At 47.0% G+C, this 21313-nt stretch overlaps 4 protein-coding genes across 4 annotated transcripts; 3 read left to right on the top strand and 1 right to left on the bottom strand.

Moving 5' to 3' along the window:
* Positions 1-10: 10 nt before the first annotated feature.
* Positions 11-9206, bottom strand: LOC144199098 (sodium bicarbonate cotransporter 3-like). Its single transcript, XM_077720484.1, has 23 exons — positions 8952-9206; positions 8042-8117; positions 7840-7977; positions 7058-7196; positions 6835-6995; positions 5930-6118; positions 5773-5852; positions 5109-5266; positions 4798-5032; positions 4617-4720; positions 3890-4064; positions 3695-3828; positions 3344-3589; positions 3094-3202; positions 2864-3025; positions 2587-2700; positions 2363-2524; positions 2030-2281; positions 1893-1961; positions 1185-1358; positions 878-1104; positions 578-685; positions 11-503 (listed from the first exon to the last, which is right to left on the bottom strand). The coding sequence occupies exons 1-23, from the start codon at positions 8994-8996 to the stop codon at positions 446-448; spliced, it is 3315 nt and encodes a 1104-aa protein (XP_077576610.1). The 5' UTR covers positions 8997-9206; the 3' UTR covers positions 11-445.
* Positions 9207-9668: 462 nt separating this feature from the next.
* On the top strand, positions 9669-12263 carry LOC144199706 (uncharacterized). Its single transcript, XM_077721523.1, has 3 exons — positions 9669-10105; positions 10187-11326; positions 11575-12263. The coding sequence occupies exons 1-3, from the start codon at positions 10039-10041 to the stop codon at positions 12003-12005; spliced, it is 1638 nt and encodes a 545-aa protein (XP_077577649.1). The 5' UTR covers positions 9669-10038; the 3' UTR covers positions 12006-12263.
* A 635-nt stretch (positions 12264-12898) lies between these two features.
* On the top strand, positions 12899-15837 carry LOC144199717 (sialic acid-binding Ig-like lectin 15). Its single transcript, XM_077721536.1, has 6 exons — positions 12899-12982; positions 13519-13875; positions 14597-14965; positions 15030-15122; positions 15290-15316; positions 15570-15837. The coding sequence occupies exons 1-6, from the start codon at positions 12937-12939 to the stop codon at positions 15599-15601; spliced, it is 924 nt and encodes a 307-aa protein (XP_077577662.1). The 5' UTR covers positions 12899-12936; the 3' UTR covers positions 15602-15837.
* Positions 15838-15932: 95 nt separating this feature from the next.
* Positions 15933-18356, top strand: cmtm7 (CKLF-like MARVEL transmembrane domain containing 7). Its single transcript, XM_077721538.1, has 5 exons — positions 15933-16184; positions 16982-17158; positions 17242-17340; positions 17765-17846; positions 17938-18356. The coding sequence occupies exons 1-5, from the start codon at positions 16074-16076 to the stop codon at positions 17949-17951; spliced, it is 483 nt and encodes a 160-aa protein (XP_077577664.1). The 5' UTR covers positions 15933-16073; the 3' UTR covers positions 17952-18356.
* The last annotated feature ends 2957 nt before the right edge of the window (positions 18357-21313 follow it).

Here is a 21313-nt window from a genome sequence, read left to right as displayed (position 1 = left end):
TTCGGGGACAAAATATGAATACAAAATATGAATACAAGAAATCATTGATAAAACGTGTCCTGAAAATAGCGTTTGAATGCCGCTATTAAAAATATATTGAACTATTCCTTACGAGATATTTTCTTGCGGAGTGGCCTATCCTTCCATGAATTCCAGCTCTTAAATGGAATATTTTTTTTATTTTTCATTTATATTTTTGTATCATTTAAGAATTTGTACTTTTAATAAAATGAAAAAACTCGATAACTAGTATTTTAAATAAAAATGTTATTTATTCAGTGTCCCTGATAAGATAACAAATACAATTTTTTAGACAATAAAATAAATTCTGTGTTTAAATAAAACTATAATGGGACAATATAAAGTCTTTTTGTGGAATGGTACAATAAAAATAAAAAAAGGCATCAAGGTTTTTCAACTTGGCATGGAGACAAAGTGTAACTGTTCATAGGGCCGTCTCGACATCTTCCACTGTCACGGTAAAGCTGGGCGTGGCTACCTGACTGTACGGTAGGCAAGACAAGGCAGTGACGTCACATGACACGTCATGATGACATCACCACAACATTGAGCCTACCTGCTGCTTGGCTTGGCCACTTTGCCGGAATCCGTGGTCACTGGGAGGGCCTTCCAAAAATTGCTCTTACCCGCCTCGCACGAGATGTTCACGTCGGAGACGTCCCTCCTGGTCACATGCACAAATTGATGTTTTAAATGTCAGTTGCCACGTCAAAATCAAGTTGACGATAAAGCTGCGGCCCGCCAACCAACCCGAGTTTGACCCCCTTGCTCTAAATCAACAGGAAGTGACCCAGAAACCCTTTCAAATCAACAGGAAGTGATGGACAAAAATGGAAATGGTCAACGGCAACCTCACCGTCGATTCTCTCTCTCGCCGACTTTAGCCCCGGCGTCGGGGTTCTCGTCGTCGTCGTCGTAGGCGGGGTTCTCGGGCGAATTCCACTCTTTCTTCTTCTTTTTCTTCTTCTTCTGGTCGTCGTCTTTCTTCTTCTTGCTCTCGGGAATCAGGTCGTCCAGCCAGCTCAGCTCTCGCTTACTGAAGCAGAAGTCCATCAGTTTCCGGATGAAAACCAGCGCCAAGACCTGGTGGAGAAACCCGGCGCCGTGGTGAGGCTCTACGGCGGCGGTGGGCGGAGCCACACGTCTGGGCGGCTTTTGGTTACCATCATGGGGAAGACCACGGCGATGGCGGAGGTTTTGATGAGCCACAGGGTGACCAGGCAGGACAGCTGGACCACGGTGAAGGCGTGAACTTTGGTCAGCGGCACGTAGCGGAGGTAGATCAAATCCGGCTGGTGCTTGGTTGCCATGGCGAACAGTTGGATGCGGTCGAAGAGCTGTGCCAAGAGACGCCGCGTTTTAACTTGTCGCTGATCAAGAAACACTTGCTTTTCCCATTTAAATGTTTGGGGAAAATGCTCCCGTTTAAGCTGTTTGCCTCGAGTGCGGCGGCCATCTTGGTAGGGGCAACTTTCCCATTTGAGTCAATTAAAATGAAGTCTTTTCAAGCTTGTTTTTGGGTAAAAAATCAACTTCCAAGCATTTGCTATTTGCTTATTGTATTGCACGGGTGTCAAAGTGGCGGCCAGGGGGCCAAATGTGGCCCGCCGCATCATCTTGTGCGGCCCGAGAAAATAAAAGTGCCAATTAAAATGAAGAGTATAGATGTATATTATATTTCCAGATTTCCCCCCTTTTTAATTGTTGGGGCTATAAATATATTTCACATAAATCAAACATTGTCATTTTTTATTTCCATTTTTACTGTGTTTTTAGTTAAAAAATCATTTTGTAAAATCAATTTGAGGGTCTTGGATTGGCCAATTTGGGGTGTCTTTAACATTTGACGTTTGACAAAGCGGTCTACGTACCTGAATGCCCCTGAGCGAGGACACGCCCATGTAGAGGAAGACGCCGTAGAGGACGGGCATGGGGATCAACTGAGGGCGAGAAGCAACCAACCGTTGAAGTGGTGGGCGTGGCTTGGAGACGGACGGGGGGCCCTCACCTTCAAGACGGGCGTCATGAAGACGGAGCAGCCCATGAGGAGGAAGATCATGAAGCCGGTGATCCGCTGCTCGCGGACGCCCAAAAACTTGGGGCGCTCGCCCGGGACGGCGCTGGCCGACTCCAGCTTCAGGCTGTTGACGTGCGTGATGGACAGGACGGTGGCGGCCACAAACCACGGCAGGCCCATCAGCGAGCACACCGCCATCATCAGCGCCACCAACAGGAGGTCCAGGTGGTAGCCGCAGCCTTTCTGAAAAGGACCATCACACGGTAGAGCTTGAAAATGGCGGAAATAGAACTATTCATGAAGCTACCAAAGAGCCATTCCCACCTTCAGCTTGTGCTCCTTCCGGTTGACGATGACGCTGGTGATCTGCTGGTCCATGAAGATGAGGATGGTGCAGAGTAGCGCCGGGACGCCGGCCACCAGTAGCGACCACCAGGGGTTGGGGCCCAGAGGGGAGATCCACCAGCCGCGATTGGCCGAGGTGGGCTGAGGGTCAACGCGTCAGCACCCGTGAGTTGTCCCAAAAAGCGCCCGGGTGGTCAACGTACCTGGAACCGATCCGGGACGTTCAGCTTGGGAGAGGCGATCCCCACCAGGTAGTCCAGAAGGACCATCAACAAGATGGTCAAGAAGACGGCAAAGTCGCTGATGGTGGATCGCACCTGTGTGGGTCACACTTCGTCATTGGTCGGGATGGAGGTACAGCGGGGGGCGGAATAAAGCTCCATGACCAGACGTTTGGTCGCCAGACATCTGGTCCCCAAACGTCCGGGCGACCAAACGTCCAGCGCCTCCTCCCTCCTTCCAGGGAGCGGAGGAACTCACCTTGGTGGGGAAGAAACTCTTGTTCTTGAAGTCTTTGAAGAAGGAGGACAAGAAGAAGGTGGCGAAGAAGAGAATGACGGACCAGAAGAGGACGTCGGGGACGAAGGGCCCGTCGTGGCCGCACGCCGGACCCACAAAGTCGCCGTGCAGAGTCTGGCAGCGCTGGCGGGGCGAGACGGCCCGGTCAAGAGGTCGAAGGTCGCTACCGGAGACCTTCCCGGCCAGGTCACCTCCAAGGTCAGCTTGTCCCAGGGAACGCTGGCCGACGAGTCGTAGCCCGAGTTCCTCCACGTCTCGAGGACCTTCTCCGAGGCGTTGGCCGGGGGAGAACATTTGCATCTGCGGGAAGGGGCGGGGCGGAGCATTTTGCTCATTTCAAAAAGACGAAAAGTCTAGCTTTGGGCCACCGATTGTCAATGGAGGTCAACCTAAACATTTCATCACGGTTCACGGAATTCAAGAACTCTGGATGGCACTCACGTGTAGAAGGTGAGGTTGTCCAGGTGGTTGGCCTTGTTGATGGGGTAATCGTGGCCCAGGTGGAAAAGCTTCTCCAGGGCCTCGTAGATGAAGATGAAGCAGATGAGGGCGGCGAAGGCTTCCTCGGTGAAGCGCGTGATGTAGCACACCAGGCAGCTGGCGTCCGTGGCCACCAGCAGCAGACACATGAAGGCCGTCCACAGGCCGATGCTGGTCCGAAGGGAGATGTAGGACAGTTCGTAGTCCCTGGTTCCACAGGAGGAGGACCAACTTTAGCTTCTCGTCCGACTATCTTAAATGCGTTTTGACTTCAATTCAGATCAAAACGCGGCCGCGCTTGATGGTACTCGCGTGCAGAACTTGAAGAGGATCTTCTCAAAGACCAGGATGGGTCCGGTGCTGCCCAGGATGGTGAGCGGCTGCCCCGCCATCAGCGAGTAGGCCATCCCCGTCAGGGAGGCGCCGAACAGGGACTCGATGGCGCTCTGCCAAACCGAGAGAACGTATCAAAACCGCGACCATTAGCTAGCTGGCCAAGTGTCTTACGATGTTTCCTCGGGTGGCTTCTCCCAGCAGGCCGCCGAAGGTGATGACGGGCGACATGCAGGCGCAGTAGAGGAAGAGGACGGACGCCAAACACTGTAGGCTGAAGGCGTCCGTCAGGTCGCTGAGCAGGAATGGCGCCTTCCTCTGGATGTCCTTGATCAAGCCGCCAAAACACCTGGCGGCGATGGGAAGAAGGAAACATTGGATAGGATGTGACCCGGAAAAGAAGTGAAGTCGTAGTGGCCCAAAATGTGCAGAAAGCAACTACAATAACAGGAAGTGATGTCGTAATGGCCCAAAATGTGCAGAAAGACACCCATAAAAAACCCAATGTTAAGACAATGCCTCCTTTGTAATTCAAGTGACCCAAAAATGCTCTAAAATCAACAAGAACTGATTCATGATAAACAGGAAGTGACCCAAAATCAACAGGAAGTGAATAAGGTACACAGAAATAGAAGTGACCCTGAAATACTCATCCAGAAAGTTACACAAAAATACACTAAAATCTACTGGAACAGAAGAAGTGTCCCACCATCAACAGGAAGTGACCTGTTAATACGCCAAAATTGGTTGCTATTGATTATAAGCATCCAATTCATTAAAACTAGTTCAAGTTTGAAAGAATTTGCGATGTAGTGAACCGCAAAATGGCGAGGGATTACTGTACAACCTTAATATAGTCAAAAAGTGCAGTTCACAAATGCTACCAAGAGAGGGTGCTAACCTTCCCGTCCTCTGCAGCTCTGGTCCGACGTCCTGCTCCGCCTCCCTGATGACATCAGAGCTGTGGATGGAACCGTTGGGTGCCGAGGGGATCTTCCTCTTCTCCTGAATAGCCCCCCGCCCCACATTAGCATTGTTAGCTTTAGCTTTTTACGCCATGGATTAGTTTCCCGTCCACCGACCTGAGACGGCACGTTTTTGGGCGGCTCGATGCGGATGCTGGGGTCCCACTCGCCCGGCGGCAGGACGGTCACCTGGTCCAAGAACTCGTCCAGGCCCGAGAGGAGGTCCTTGCGGTCTTTGGCCTTGTAGGCCACGTCGTGGAAGATCTCGTCCGTCATCAGCGTGGCCATGGAGCGTCCGATCTCGTGGTACTGGGGACCTTTCCCGAACGGGCCCAGTAGGAGGAAGAGGAACCTAGGGGGTGGGGGGCGGGGTTTTTAAGGACCTCGTGACCCGGAAGCCTCGAGGCCAGGAGGAGGAGGAGTCTCACCTGGTGGGAACGGGGACCTGCGTGAGGCCGGAGAGGAGCACGGCGGGCGCCAGGCGGACAAACGCCACGATGGGTTTCTCCAAAAAGTCCACCTCGCCAACCAGGACGTTGGAGGCTTCGGCATCGGGAGGGATTTTCTTCATGAAGTTCATGTCCACCTGAAGTGAATAGCAGACATTATTAGAGCACGGGTGTCAAAGTGGCGGTCCGGGGGCCAAATGTGGGCCGGCGGATGGTTTGGAGCGGCCCGAAAAAGTCAATGATGAGTGCCGGCTTTCTGTTTTAGGATCAAATTCAAAAGAAGAGTACAGATGATTTTGGTTCAAAATTCATTTTGTAAAATCTAAAAATGTATTAAAATAAACATTATCTTAGGTCTATAAAAAACAGAATATTCAGGGTCTTTAATCTAGTTCATTTAATACATTTATTTTAAAAAAATCTAAATATTCTATCTAAAATGGTCTCCCACATGAAATCGAGTTGACGTCAATGTGACCCTCGAACAAACCCGAGTTTGACCCCCTGGTATAGTGTATAGTAGTATGGATTTAGGAACATTCACTGCCCTCTAGTGGCGACAGAGAATCTCACATTATTTATTCTAGGGTAGACTGTATAAAATAAAGGAAAATGATTGATTTAGCGCCAAGCGCTAACCCACCTCGCTGTTTTCTCCACTGTCGGCGTCGCTCTCTGCCTTCTTGGGACTCCCGGACACCAACCGAGGGGACGACGAACGTCCTGCAGGGGGCAGTGAGAAGCACGTCAAGCGATCGCCGTCGGCGCGTGCTAAATTCACGGCCAATCAAATGGCTGACCCAAGTGCTGCGGCAGGTGAGAGTCGGAATGCCTCTTGCTCATTTCGGCAAAGGATCGCACCAGCGGGATGCGTTTGCTCAGCTTCTTCCCGTTCTGGTGGCGGTGGCGCTTTAAGATGGCTTCCCGGACCTTGTCCCGGACGTCGGCGTCCAGCTGGCCCGACGCCAGCATGCTGTCGATCACCGCGTCTGGGGAAGATGGCGGGTGAAAATTCTGCCCGGCGACAAGTGAGCGCGTCCAGGCGTGCACATGTGGAAGTGAATTGGAGCTGAAGTTTTTGGGGGACAACTGAATTTTTTTTGGGGGGGGGGGACAATGGGAGTTTTTCGGGGGACAATAGGAGTTTCGGAGGGTGGGGGGGGATATTTGGGGACAACTGAATGTTTGGGGGGACACCTGACATTTTTGTGGGGGAAAACTGACATTTTTGGGAGATAACTGAAGTTTTTGGGAGATAACTGAAGTTTTTGGGGTACAACTGAAGTTTTTGGGGCACAACTGAAGTTTTTGGGAGATAACTGAAGTTTTTTGGGGACAACTGAAGTTTTGGGGCACAACTGGAATTTTTGGGGGGAATGACTGATTTTTTTTGTGGGACAAGTTTTTGGGACAATGATTTTTTTCGGGACAGCAGAATTTTTGGGAGGAACAATGGAAGTTTATTGGAGGACAACTGAATTTTTTGGGGGAAAATGGGAATTTTTGGGGGGGAAATGGGAATTTTTGGGGGAAAATTAAATTTTTGGGGGAGACCAATGAAGTTTTTGGGGAAAAACTGAAGTTTTTTTGGACAATTGAATTTTTTGAACAACTAACTGAATGCCATTTTGGGGAAAAGTGACATTTTTGGAGTCCAAATTGAATTTTTGCGCACAATTTTGATGTGAAATGAAAAGTCAGTCACCTGCGATATGTTCGATGGCGTTGGCGCGCATGTCTAGGATGACGGTTCCGTTCATGAGGCAGGCGCGCAGCTCAAACAGGCTGTGCAGCGACAAGGTGGACACGTAGGGTTTGCTCCAACGCTCGCCGCCGTCTTCCACGTCCTCCTCGAATTTCAACCACCTGTCGACGTGATTGAGTCAGGTGGGGGCGGGGCCCGGGAGGGCGGGGCCAAGTCTCCTCACCTGGCCTTCTCCTTCCACTCCAGGACGTCGCCGTCCCGGATGGCCAACTCGTCCAGCTCGGCGAAGAGTTGGTGGGGGACGTGTTCGTCGTCGTCGTAATCCGTCCCCAGGATGAACTGCACCCTCTGCGAGGGCGTGTCTACGGAGGTCAAAGGTCATTCAGTTCATTGGACTTCAAAGGACGGTGGGACCCCCGGGTTTTATGTTACTCAGTGGAATTGCAAGTTTGATGCTGTTCTCCTATTGGTCGGCATCACTAAGACACTCAGTTCAGAACATAGGTGTCCAAGCGGTGGCCCGGGGGCCAAATCTGGCCCGCTGCATTATTTTGTGTGGCCCAGGAAAGTCAATGAGTGGCAACTTTTTGTTTTAGGATCAAATTAAGATAAAGAGCATAGATGTATATTCAATTTCCTCATTATCCCTCTTTTAAATCAATCATTTTCATTTTTTTATCCATTTTTTTGTGTTTTTAGTTCAAAAATAATTTTTGAAAAAATCTAAAAATTTATTTAAAAAGAGCTAAAATAAACATTGTTTTAGATCCATAAAAAAACAGAATATTCAGGCCTTTTAATCCATTTATAAATTGAAAAAAACTCACAAATGGTCCGGCCCACGATACTAACTATGTTTCTACAAAATACTTTTTTTTTTTGCTTTGTCAATAATCCTCCTTCAATCTCATTGGACGAGAGTTGACTTGCAGGAAGACGGAGGCCCAAAATGTTTAGCTCCAATTATTTTGACTCTATTTACGAACGGACGGTGAATGTACCTACCGTAAGACGGCGACTCGAAGGCATCGTCCAATGGCAGCGTCGGATCCCGGCGAGCCCGCTGATGCTTGTGTCCTCGATGGCGGTGGCGCCGGCGGCGACCCAGAGGCACGTGTATACCCACGTAGAGCGCCCGGTGACCTGTGCGGACGCAGCCGACGTCAAAATGACGAACCGTGGACGGCTGGGACGAACAATCACTCACTTTCCAACTCCTCTGCCTCGAAATTGGTGTTCAAAGTCGAGCTGGTGTTCCCTCGGTCCAACACGGCTTCTTCCTCCTTCAAAATAAAAGTCGGAGGTCATTTGGGGGTCATGACGAGACGACTCGGCGGCGTTCGTAGGATTTAGGACTTGATTGAAGGCTCATTTATGGCAGTTTTTTGTTTTTTTGTTGTTAGCTTAGCTGAATAGCAGGAAGTCAAACAATTAAGAGAAACAATGATTCAAAAGGAGAAAGAACAACCATAACTCAACCCGAGGCTCTTAAGTTTTAATAAATAGCACATAAAAGTCTGTATTTTTGGTTTTCATACACAGAAATATGTAGTTTTTCATCAGTACTAAATACGAGTCAGTTTAGCTCCACAACAAACGCCATTACAAAACTAGCTTTTTTAGGTGCTAATGTAGAAGTAACAACGAACTAATAAAATGACGTTTACTCGACGAAACAATGCCGTAAAAAAATGCCATGAAAGCCAAATGTAAGGTCATAATTTACCCAAGTCGTCTGCGTCCCTCGGAGTACGAAAAAGAGACTTAAACCGACGGTGTTTTATCAAAGTTTAAGAAAACGCAACTTCATTTATGGTAATTTTCAACGGGAGGGTTTTTCGCGCGAGATGCGTTCAAGTACCGGAATAGAATACAGTTGCTTCGGACCTTTTCTTTTTATCTGGTTGTTAAAAGTTGAGCATTTGCGGTTTGGCATTTATTTCCAGACATTATTCACACGGAGACGAAAATTAAATGACGGGTTTGAGTATAACGAAGGAAACTGACAGACGAGTTTTGCCGCCTTTCGTGCATCTTGGACGGGATGAGAGGAGCTAGCCTTCGATGGGGTTCGGGGCTAGCAAGAAAAGGAAAAGGGAGCTCAAACAACGACTTACGGATGTGAGCAGCGGCCTCATGTGCTCGTTCGGGTCTTGGCTCATTTTTTAACTCCGAGTCGAAAGCTGACCAAGTGGTCCCGTGCGGTGTTTCTCTTCTCCGCTGTCCCTCAAACGTCACGGCCGCAATATCGACGCCAGTGCAAGACACACCCATTTCTTGAGTGACGTACGTTTACGCCACTCACAACACAGAGAGCGACGAAAGGGGCTCGTTGACAGGAAACGTGACGGGAAAGACAAGAAATAGAAAAGTTAAATAAAAATAAAGATAAAACACTATAGATACCCTAAAAGAACAAAACTAAGGATGGAAATAAATGCCCTATTAAATTCAAAGTAGTTACCAATAATAATAATATTAATATTAAATATATAAAAAAGACTTTAAATAAAAACTAAAAACAAACTATTACTCTTTCATTTAAAAAAATATATTATTTATAAATATAAGAATCGACAAAAATGAATTGTAATTGGCTACCTATTTATGGCATCCACCCATAGTTCACTGGGATAGGCTCCAGCACCCCCAAAACCCAAATGAACAGAATATAAAAGGAAATTTCAAAATAAAAACAGGATTGGAAGCCAAAACCCCTCAGCCAAGACAAATTGGACGTCTTTGTTGACGACAGCCAAAATGGACGAAATCCAGACAATAGCTGGCCCCGCCCCCTACAAATTGAGCGATGAATTTTGGCCGTTTGAAGTGCTTATCTACCATGAGCACCTTCATATTCTTGCTTTCCCATTAAAAGACCGATTATTTTAGTCCACAGGCGCCATTGTCGCGCGCACAAAGTGACCCTAAGCTTTCCGTTATCGGAACGCGGCGCCCGCCACGTGACCTCCACTCTGACCCCTGGCCTACGTGACCTCCATGGGAATATTGCCATCCAAATGTTAAAGTCTCCCCTATAATTGGCAAGGAAGGGGTTAATGTTGATGTTGGATTTGAAACGTCGAGGAAATGCAAACGAGCTGCTTTGACTGACAAACCACAAACGATAGACAGCAAAACTGCAGTTTAGACCACGAGCTACCAAAGACGAGGTAAAACCGCAACTTTTTGGGGCTCTTCAGCATGCACCCCAAAACCCCCCTCCATCCTGCAGTACTGCTTCTTGTCCTGAAGATGGCAACAAATCTGAGTGAGTCCATTTTAAAAAAAAAAGAAAAACTGCATAACCTTAGCTGACGTTCCCACTTGTGGCAACGTTTTGCGTTCCCAGGACTCGCCAATGCCCAGACGGGGTCCGGTACCCAGTTCCTGGTGGTTTTCCCCGAGAACCTGGCCTACTTCTACCCTCAGAATCCCAAGAACCAGGTCCACATCACGGCTTTACGTCCCGACACGGAAGTCACGCTGATTTTTCGGAAAGAATTCCGCCGGGAGATCCTGCACGCGCCTCAGACACGGCGGTTCGTCTTCGGCGGCGCCGAACTGGGCCGGGAAGAGTTTTCCGATAAAGTAGTCCGTGTCAACAGCACCAAAGAGATCACGGTCCACTCCGTCAGCATTAAGACGGGCAGCATTTGGACGTCCCGGGTTCTTCCCCTGGACGCCCTGGGGACAGAGTACCTGGTCCCTCCGGTTCCCAGGATTCTGGGGACCAGCGAACCGGTCGAGGAGGTCAGCGCCGCAGTGACGGAGCGCTCCCCCTTCAGGCTGGTCGTGGTCAACACAGGGACGATCAACGGGGTCACCTTGGAAGGGGAAGACGACGTGAAACGGGAAGTGGAGGTGGAGCCTCATCACGTTGCTCAGTTCTGGTTGCACCCTGGCAAGACCTGGAGGGTGCTGAAGGCTCGCCACCCAGTGGCGGTTCTCTTCGGGCACCCGTGCGCCACCACGCAGAACTGTACCTGTTCCGTCCTTTTCGGGACACTGAATCCTAAATCCAGGGAGGAGATGGTCTTCGTGGTCCCGCCTCCAGTGTTTCCAGACTCTGAGGCCCACCAGACCGCCATTATCTGGTCCCAGGAGACCCCTTACTCGACAGAGTCCTGGTCCTCTCTGTCGGGGATCCTGGGTACGGTCCTCGTCCACTGGCCCGGCTTGCTCCTCCCACTCATCCCTCAAACGGAATTGGCTTCCTGTTTCGTCGTCAACGGCTTGGCGGATGTTAGAAACCTGGCCCTGATCTTGGTTCGTAGGGACCGAGTGGGAGGAGTCCGTGTCGGGGGCGGCCCACCCGAGGACCCGGCTTGGCAAGACCTACTGGGGACAGACTACGTGTCCACGGTGGTCAATCTGAGCCTGGACGTCAAAGCCGTATGGCACACTTTTGGCAAAATGGCAGTTTACTATGTGGGGGTGAAGGACGGCGCCCGTTTTGGGAACCCGGCGTCGGCCGTCAGTCAAATCTCAGGTGAGAAGGCGGAGTCGGTCAAGCAGGTCTGACCTCATTAAACCTTTTCCTACATGCTATGTTTGAGAAAACTAGTCAATACGGGGGTCAATATGGTTTTTAGCTTTCATTTTCTGAACCCCCTATCCCGTTTGGCTAGCTTTCGGCCATCTTGGATAGGGCGATTGGATCTTAAAAAGTAGCACATACATTATACAACCACATAGACGACTATTTCGTCTCAAGCTACCTTTTTTTCCCCTCACCAGACAACAGAGGCTGCGTCCTATCATCTGAAGTTCTGGAAATCGGTGCCGAAACCCTGGACTGGCGGGAATCCATCAAGTACTGCCGAGACCGAAAGCTCCACTTGGTCAGTTTATCCTCCCTTCAACTCCGGGACCACCTGCTGGCCAAACTCAAACGGAAACTTATCGGGAACGGCGTCCTCCAGCGGGCCTGGATCGGTCTACGTCGCAGTTCTCTGACCGGCCACTGGTATTGGCTCGACGGGGTGACGGTCACCGTGGCTAACTGGGAAGAGGCGGAACCCGAGGGCCCCCAGGGGGGGCGCTGTGGGACCATCGGCTTGGAGACCGCTCAGAACTTTAGTTGGAGTCGTCGGAACTGCTGTCAGAAGTTTCGTCCAATCTGCTATAGAGGACCCAGTCTCTTTCCCCTTGCACTAGATGACAGCTAAATAGCAGAGCTAGCATTGTAGCTAATGGACACCTAGCGCTCGCTTGCAGTGGATAGCGTAAGGCTAAGCTAAGGCACAACAACATGCTGTGCTATTAGTCCTCGATAGCTGAATTAGCTCTGGAAATGTGAGCAATGTTAGCGCATAGCAATTAGCATTTTTCTAGTAAATCTATAGCATTTCTTGTCATATTTTGATTTGTTTTGTAGTCTTTTGTATGATTTCTGTTGTGATGTTTTTGCTTAGTCCTTTTCATAGTTTTGGAGAATTAGCCTTGCCACTTGCTTACTTAGGGCGCTAAGATCGTGCTAATGCTAATAATCATTTACGCAGCTGGATTTTTGAATTTTTGTCATGTGTATATATGGAAGTCATTAACTATATTGACACAGAATTAAAATACTATTTTTGTTGTGTTTGTTCTGTCTTTTCTTACTTTTTTGGATGTTTATTGCTGTCAAAATGTTTTTCAACATCAATTTCTGTCGCTTATTAACTACTACAAGACAGCTGGCGAAGCTAATGATGGCATTTAAATAAACGTGCTTGGTGTAAAGGTTCCTCTTTTATTTTGAGGAAGCGTTTCTTTCAAATACAGAGCAGAAACTTGACTTGCTAGAACCGGAAGTGAGGCACTCCAGTTTTGGCCAAAAATAGAATGTACCCAAAAAAGAAAAACGAAAAAAAATAATAATAACATGAAAATCCATCAAAGCCACCCAAAAAGTAGCTTAAATGCTGCTAATAACATTAGCACAAGCTACATTAGCATGTCAGTGTGCTTCTTGCAGTTATTATTATTATTTTTTTGATTTCATTTTAATTTTTTGGGAGTAATGAGTCACCATCCTGTGGCTTGTTTCCTTCCTGACTAGCTGTCAATCAAGCGTCGACGGACGTTTTGGCGGTTGGCAGCACGCCGCACGACAACATGCTGGACTTTTTTGGAATGCTAGTAAGCAGCGCTATCGTCACAGGTGAGTTGTGCTAGCGTAGCGTACTTAGCATCCTGCTTTTCAGGCACAAGAACATTAAGAGGATCTTGTGGTTTTGGGGTGGCGTGAAAAGTGGACGAAATCTCATAAATTGTTCTTTGGTGATGCATTTTGAAATATTTAGTGAGATTATTTATGGTGGGTTGCCATTTTTTGACTATTTTTGGGGAGCAAGAGCTGATTCTTTGAATATTGATATCATTTATATATTGCTAAATCTGACATTTGTTTTTGTGGACATAGAGCTAACAGATTAGCATTGATTCATTAGCATTTTTAGCAGTTTCTTGTTTTTGCTTTGTCTTTTTTGGATTATTTTTGTATTTTTTTTGGATGTTTATTGTCTATTAACTACCACAAGACAGCTAGCTAAGCTATTGATAACGTGCTCGGTGTATAGGTTCTCAAATGGATTGGACATCTACCGTCACCAATAGCGACCAATCAGTTATTCATCAGAAAATGCCAAAAAATGAATGGTACAGATTGGCTCATTTTGCCCCTGGTGGCCCTTGCAGGAAGCGTCTGTCTTTCCAAGTTGACCTTAAACGTCTCCTCGGAGGTCAAAGTCATACGAGGTCAGGAAGCCCTCCTGGGGTGCTCCTTCACCCCTCCCCAGCGGGCGGACTTTGTTGGCGACATTCGGGTGAGTTGGTCCAGGCACGCCGCGGGGGGTGCTTTTTTCCAGTGTCAAGTCAACGCCACAGCTCCGGCACCCTCCTGCCTGGCTGTGGACGGCTACTCGTTGGCGGGCGACCTCCGGAGGGGGCGGTCCTCGCTTCGAATTGGAAAGGCGCTGGATCAGGGCGAGTACTTTTGCACGGTCATGGTGGGGCGAGAATGGGCGCAAGACAAGTTGATTCTCAGAGTTCAAGGTAAAGATGCATGAGGGTCGCTCGCGGGGGTGCTGGAGCAGGATAACTATGGGGGAGACCATGAATGGGCGGCCGGCCAGTCAGTCGCAGGGGGGAGGAGACAAAAGACAATCAATTGTAGCTAGGGTCAGACAATTTAGACTTTTTAATCAGCTAGCCTAGCCTTGCATGCAAGTTTTTTTCCGGTGTAGTACGCAGAGAAAAGCCACGCGAGGTTGGGGAGAACGTTTAAACTCCATAAAAGAAGGTCCGGACCTGGCATCGAACCCACGACCCTTGGACTGCGAGCTTTTTAACCCCTTTGTAGATGACTTAAGTTTGTTTGTTTATGTTTTGGGGCCATTTTTGTCATTAAAAATGGGGTGGAATGGTTAGGATTGACTTTAGGGGATGTTTGTAATTTTTTGGGGCGGCCTCACAGTTGAGGGGTCGTGGGTTCAATCCCAGGTCTCGAGTTAGGGCTCGCGTGGGTTTTCTCCGGGTACACCACTTTGTTCCCATGGTCCCAAAAGATGCATGATAGGCTAATTGTAGGCTAATTGTAGGCTAAACCGTCATTAGCAATACGTCAGTGGTGATTTGTCTCCTCGAGCCCTACGATTGGCCGGTGACCAATTCAGCTGTCTAATGCCAATAGTTTGCTGGGATAGGCTCTAGGCTCCTCCCCCTTCCCCTTGCGACCCAAGTGAGGAATAAAATGAATTCTTTCTTCTGCTGTCAGTGAAGCCGTCCATTGTGAGCCTTTCATTGGTCGCCGTGGGCAACCAAAGCAGGTTGCAGTGCATCGCCGAGGGCGACCCGCTGCCCAACATCACCTGGCTGTTGGAATCCGGACGTCCGCTGGCGTGGACCGACGCGTGGACGTCCCCGGCGGGGCCCGACCAACTCTGCAGTTCGGTGCCCTACGAGGGTCACGGCGAGCTGACCTGCCTTGCCGAGAGCGCTTTGGGGCGGGTCCAGAGGAAGCACCGCCTCCCCGAATGGCGTGGAGCGGACGGAAGGGAGACGGCGGCCGTCGCCGCCGGGGTGGCCGTGGCGTTGGTGCTGTTGGTCGTGGCCGTCGTCGTGGCGTATCGTTTGAGGATCAGAGGTGAGGCCACCGTGTCATCAGAAAAGGGGCGGTCTTAAAATTGGGTGTGTTTGTGTGAGAAAAGGAGCAGAGCGCCCGGTGCAGATCTCCCAGAGGCCACCAGAGGGAGCCGCTGAGTCTCAGCCTATTTATACGACTGTTGCACTTCCTCAAATCGGTGAGTGACGTCCATATTGTTTCGAATATTTTAAATCGAGGGTGTCAAACTCGAGTTGGTTCGCGGGGGCGCTTTAACGTCAACTCGGTGGGCCGGACTATTTTAGATATAATATTTAGATATATTGTTTTCTATCGATGTTTATATATTGTACTTACTTGTTGCAGGTGAAGGTGTGTCCAACAAAAGACAAGGTAAGCCCCGGAATCTAAAGGAAGTGACCTGTAAAAGGGATTTCAAAATAAATTCATGTAGTGAACCAACATGAACCCATCACATCAGCATCATCAATTGAAAATATCATTTTAATTTGGAGGAGTGGCTGTTGATGGTTGTTATTTTTTACTCCTAAAAAACAAAAACAAAATGAACAGGAAGTGATAAGATATTAAGAGGAAGTGAATTAAAGTGAAAGTTATTATTTGTTCATGTATTTTGTCATTTCAGATGTTTTGTACTCGATGGTAAATCTGCATTAGTCATCTTCCTCATATTATGAAATTTTGGGAATCGACACCGACTTCCTGTTTGGCCAAGAAACCACCCTGAAAGTTTGAGTTTGGTACTTTTTGCTGTTTCCTTTTCTTTTTTCTTGTTTTAATGTCTTTTTTGTCCATTTTGTCTGAGCATTTTTGTTTTCTTCATAAGAAAAATAAAACTACATGGTTTAGTTTGTCATGAAAACAAACACCATTAAAAATCATCAACAAAACAAGCTTCAATGCCTTTAAATCCTTCTTTTATTGTGTAGGACAGCACCGGAATAGCTCGAGCAGGCGAGTCATTTTATTGTGAAATGCGTCACAGGAAGTGTGCGAGCCCGCTGGGCGTGTTTTGGTCCATCCTGAAGCATTTCCACGAGACCCACTGGACTTGGTTGCCTTTTTAAAGTCTTTTTTCCCCTCTACGTCGTCCAAGTGTTGTTTTTCGGGTTTCGGAAGGTTGGCAAAGATGTCTCACGCGGTCAGCCCGACCAGCACCGGCAGGAGTTCGACGTCGGACGGCGTCTTCAGTCTGGGATACACCCGAACCATCCCGGGACTGCTCATCATGGCGCAAATGGTCAGACAAATGGAAAATAAACAATAACAACAACACTGGCTAGCTTAAACACACCTTTAGCTAGCAGTAGTGCTAAAGGTGGAATGATGCTATGATGCTAGCTAGTGGGAAGTCAATCGAAGTGAATGAGGAGCAGCATTATTTGGGTGGGGTTTAAAAAAAACGCTCTAGCTTAATTTTTAACATGAGTTAACTCATTAGTCGCCGTTGACGGGGGCTGCCGTCCAATTTGTTTCGACTGGGAAGGTTGGCAGGGTCGCCAATGTGTTGAGGAACTTTGGGGTGATGGAATGAGTCCTGATTAGTTGTGTTATAGTTATGCTAATAAAAAATAGTATTTTTCTCGAATTGTGGAGAAATTAAAATAATGTAAATAGTCCTGTATGGTAGTGTAGATGTGCTGGTAGATCTTGGGTGACTTTTTGCAGGTATCGAGGAAAATCTGGGTCATTTTGGATAACTTCGTGTTGGTTTTGGGGCATTTATAGGTCACTTCCTGGTGATTCTGTTATTCCTAGCTATTTGGATCACTTTCTTTGGATTTTTGTGGAATTAAACGTCACTTTCTGTTGATTTTAGGCCACTTTATATTTATTTGGGTCATATTTGGGTTAGTTCCTGTTGATTTGGGATCACTTCTTTTTGATTTTGGGTCATTATGGGTCACTTTGTATTTTCGGGTCACTTTCTGTTAATTTGAGATATGAAATGAGCCCAAAACAAGTGAATTTTTTACTATAATGCGATGCAAAACATCTGGTTCTTTTCCAAGTGTAATGTGACAACTTGCCCCTTAGGTGGCGCTGTTGGTGACATTCCTGTGCGTGCGCTGCACGCAGGGCTGGCCCAGTTGGGCCGCCTTCCAGTTCTTCGAGGTGGTGGCGTCGTGGTTCCTGCTGGTGCTCCTGATCTTCTTCCTCATGCATTTGTGCCGCCTGCAGGCCAAGATGCCGTGCATCAATTGGCCGCTCACCGTAAGCCACGCCCACCATCGCCATCCTTTCCTTCTCTTCTTTATTGTCATTGATTTTTCTCCTTGCTTTCCTCCATCTTGTAGGAGTTCTTCCACTACTCGGTGGGAACGGTTCTGATTTGCATCGCCTCCGTTGTGGCGGCGGCGAAGAGCGGAGGTGTCTCCGCCCTGGTGGTGGCTTCCGTGAGTTCGCCGTATTCATCTACAAACGGGGGGTGTCAAACTCGCTTGGGTCGGCGGGGCAACTAGACTGGCAACTACCACCATTTTGGGTCAATTGGATATCTATGGTTGTCAATAGCAGGCGATAAGTTCATTCTGGGTCACTTCTTTCTCATTTTTGGGTACTTAAAGGTCACTTACAGTCAATTTTGGATCCTTTGTGGGAGTTTGGGGCATTTTCCAGTGACTTCCTGTGACTTTTGGGCATTTCCAGATGACTTGCTGCGACTTTTGGGCTATTTTAAGCTTCCCTATGAATCACTGGCTGCTCATGCACCGCTTGTGGGCCATTTTTGGCCCACGTCCCACACTTTTGACACCCCTGAGCTCCATGTTTGATACATTTTTGTTGTTGTTGTGCTGATGTTTACTCTTTCTTTGTCAGGTTTTTGGTTTCATCACCAGCTTCTTGATGGCAGTCAGCTTGTGGACATCTTACAGTGTCTCCTGTGGACCACACCATTCTGGTAAGACATATTATTATTATTAGCAAGTGACATTTTTCTTTACGAAAATACTACACGGGTCACATGACGATGATTTCCCGCACCCACTCAGGCGCGGTCGTGTAACATCCCCCAATACGATTGTCCGCCTCCGGAGCCGGCTCAGTTTTCCGCCTGGCGACCGGCCCATCCTTCAACGTGATTGGTCGAGAGTCCGGCGCTGAAAAATGAGGCCAAGGCTCCGGAAAAGTCGCGCCCGCGTCATCGCGACCTATCGACAGCCACTCACCGACGACATTTCCCATCATTCCCGCTACTTTTTTGTCGCTTTCTTGTTTTGGACGACGAGAGAGCGGCGCCCTCTGTTGCCCGTCGTGTGCCATAAACACCTGCCTGTTTTTCGTTTGTTTGGGAAATTCTCGCCGTTTACACAATCTGCACGGTGCTAGTCTTAAAAAAAAAAAAAACAACGTTCCATGGAGAATATCAAGTTTACAAAAGCGATAACGATTATTGTTATTACGATTTTTACACTTACACTTAGAAAATGAAAATGTGGAAGCACACAGAGTCGTCAGACTGTTTAAAAAAACACTTGACGTTTGTGTCAAATTGCGCTCATGTTAGCATAACACCGCGTCAGGTGACCTACACGTAGCGCCGACCAATCACATGCTTGTTTGTCGGCATCATCCAAAAGATGTTCATTTTCATTGTTTTTTATGATGTATCTTGCTGAAATGTTTGTATTTAAGGGGTTGAAACTCCGTCCATCGCACTTTTTGGAATGTTAGCAACAAATTGGTCGAGACTAGTTTGGTAGATAAATTCCTACAGTAGTGATCCTCAAGAAGTTAAAAGAAATCACCAATTAATGTAAAAGTGGGTAAACACGTCCATCTTAAAATTTAACCTAAAATTGAACAGGAAGTTGTTATTGGTTTGAAGAAGCAACTTTTAGCCAAAATGTAAAAAAAATAAAAGCTCAGCTCTGCTAGAAATTGAACTCCATGTCCGCCATTTTGGTTCTGACTAGCCCCTTTCGCTAATGAAGTATCGCGATAGTTTGCGTAATGAGCAAAATGAATGAACATTAAAATGTAACGAACTCTAAGAATGTGTTCACGTAGCAATATTAGCAACTTAGCATGTAGACATTCAGCCTCATTACACATGCTAGCTGTTAGCAGGCACTGCAATACATTTTTACACTTTGTGAAGGAAAGAAAATGTGAAACTTGTTTTTACCTACTCTTCATTTGTTTGAATGTTCCAATGTTGCGAAGTAGAAGCCTCGCCTAGCTGTCAATCAACTTTTAAACTGACCAAAGTGACAAAAACAATGATTATTTGCCATGTAAATGGGTAGAAACCATTTGTATATGTTATTGTAACACATTATCCTTATTTATATCATGACTGAATGTTTAAATCCTGCTGCAACTTGAGTTTTCTTCACGCTGATTCTTTTCAATTTGTGCACTGGAGCTTTTAAAAGCCCCCAAAAAGAGTGGCTTTTTCACGTCTAGGTCTCCCCGAAAGTGCCTTAACGTGACACACGATGACGCCGTTAGCATGCTAGGTGCTAGCCTGACGCTAGGAGACGCGAGGAGCACAACATCCGCATGTGCTTAAATGTTTATTTCAACGTTGTCTTGTGCTGCATGATTGCAATTAAACCATTATTGCACCAACACGGGACTCTCTTATTTAAACCCATTAGTATTTCACATGATTTAAATCCTGAAACTTAGAAGCTAACCGGAAGAGCGAATCCCCGTCACAGTCAAGGAAAGGAAGTCAGAGAAATACAGATGCACTTACAGTTATGGACCACTGGAGGGCACTATAAAACAAACTTTCCAATCGAATAGGCCAATTTGTAACGTCTGATAACTTTGGCTTTGTTCAGGCGATTAAAGGCAAACTCCTCGCTGACCGGAAGTTCTCACTTATCATGTGGCATCATATAACGCAGGGTATACGTTATTAATAGCACACAAGTGATAAAATGTGAGAATTATTTCACCTCCTCGGCACAAATTTAGACATAACGTCTATAATCGAACCAGAATTGCCTTCAAAATCAACTGTATTTTTTTTCTTCTTTTACAGCAGCATTTACATTAAAATATGAGTAGTTATAACACTCACCGTAAAGAAACACATGGACAACCTTCCTCGATTTCAAACGCCATTCATCATGTGTGCCATTGTCGAGGATAAACGTCCAATCCAAATGATGCAAGCGGAACATTTTCTCATGAGAAAATGAACGAAGAGCTCATCTGTCCATCAAGGAAGCGTATCCATGACAACAGAAAACACGAGTCTCAGCCCTCTACTTCCTGTTGATTTCTTTTAGTTTAGCTCACGTATGGGTCACTTGTAGCACACTTTGGGCAATTTGCTATTGATTTTAGGACATGACTGGGTCACTTCCTCTTTATGGGTCACTTCCTGTTGATTATAAGTGTTCTACATCACTTCCTGTTGAATTATTTTAGTTTTAGCTCACATATGGGTCACTTCAAGCCCACTTTGGCTAATTTGCTATTGCTTTTAAGGCATGACTGGGTCATTTCCTGTTTGTTTTGGATGGATTATCCGCTCACTACCTCTGGAAAAAAATACTATAAAGCATTATTTTAATATCAATACGGAGTTGAATATCTTAGGAATGTGACAAGCGTACGTATGATTGGCTGCGTTGTAGCGGCTGCGGTTGTCAGGTGAGGAAACGGTTGCCATGGTTACAGTTAATGACATATTTATTGTTCTACTTTGAACTTCCTCAACATACGCTCCGGCGCGTTGCGGAGTATCGGGGATGGCTGGCGCTATCCGCATCTGCTCCTTTGGACTCGGAAGGGGAGGTCAAAGGTTATTCCCCAGCCGCTTCTTAATGAGGGAAAAATCTCACGCAAGCCAAAACCCACAAAAGCTGTTGCTACTTAAGATCCTTTAATTAGCCAGCATCCAAAGAAAAGGAATTGGACTTCTAGTCACGGTTTAAATGAATTGGACGGACGTCTGACAGCTCATTTTTTGGCTCATTTACTGACTACGTTGGGTCACTTCCTGTTGACGTTTTCTATCACTTCCTGTACATTTTGCCGTTTTATTTTCTGTTCAATAGGCGATTTTATCTTGATTTAAGATATTTTTCTTTTGGTTTTTAGTCATTTTAGGTGACTTTTTGTTAATTTTGGGGCATTTTAGGGCCATTCCAAGTTATTTTTTTCATTTCCTGATTTAGGGGTGTTCCCGGGTCACTTCCTATTCATTTATTAAATAATTAATGATATTTTTGTCCATGAATACTTCCAAATACTTCATATTTAAGCATTTAACCAATCAGATTGTGGGCTTGATTTGTTGCCAGGGTCTGAAATCTGCCTTGAGGCCTTCACAATCATTTCTGAGGAGCCCGTAGCTTTAAATAGGCGTCGATTAAAACTGTGGCTTTAACCAATCAGATTTCGACT

Source organism: Stigmatopora nigra, chromosome 7, assembly GCF_051989575.1.
Source record: "Stigmatopora nigra isolate UIUO_SnigA chromosome 7, RoL_Snig_1.1, whole genome shotgun sequence".
NCBI classification, from domain to species: Eukaryota; Metazoa; Chordata; class Actinopteri; order Syngnathiformes; family Syngnathidae; genus Stigmatopora; species Stigmatopora nigra.
Note: the sequence above shows the minus strand (reverse complement) of the source record. Positions and strands in the feature narration are given on the sequence as shown.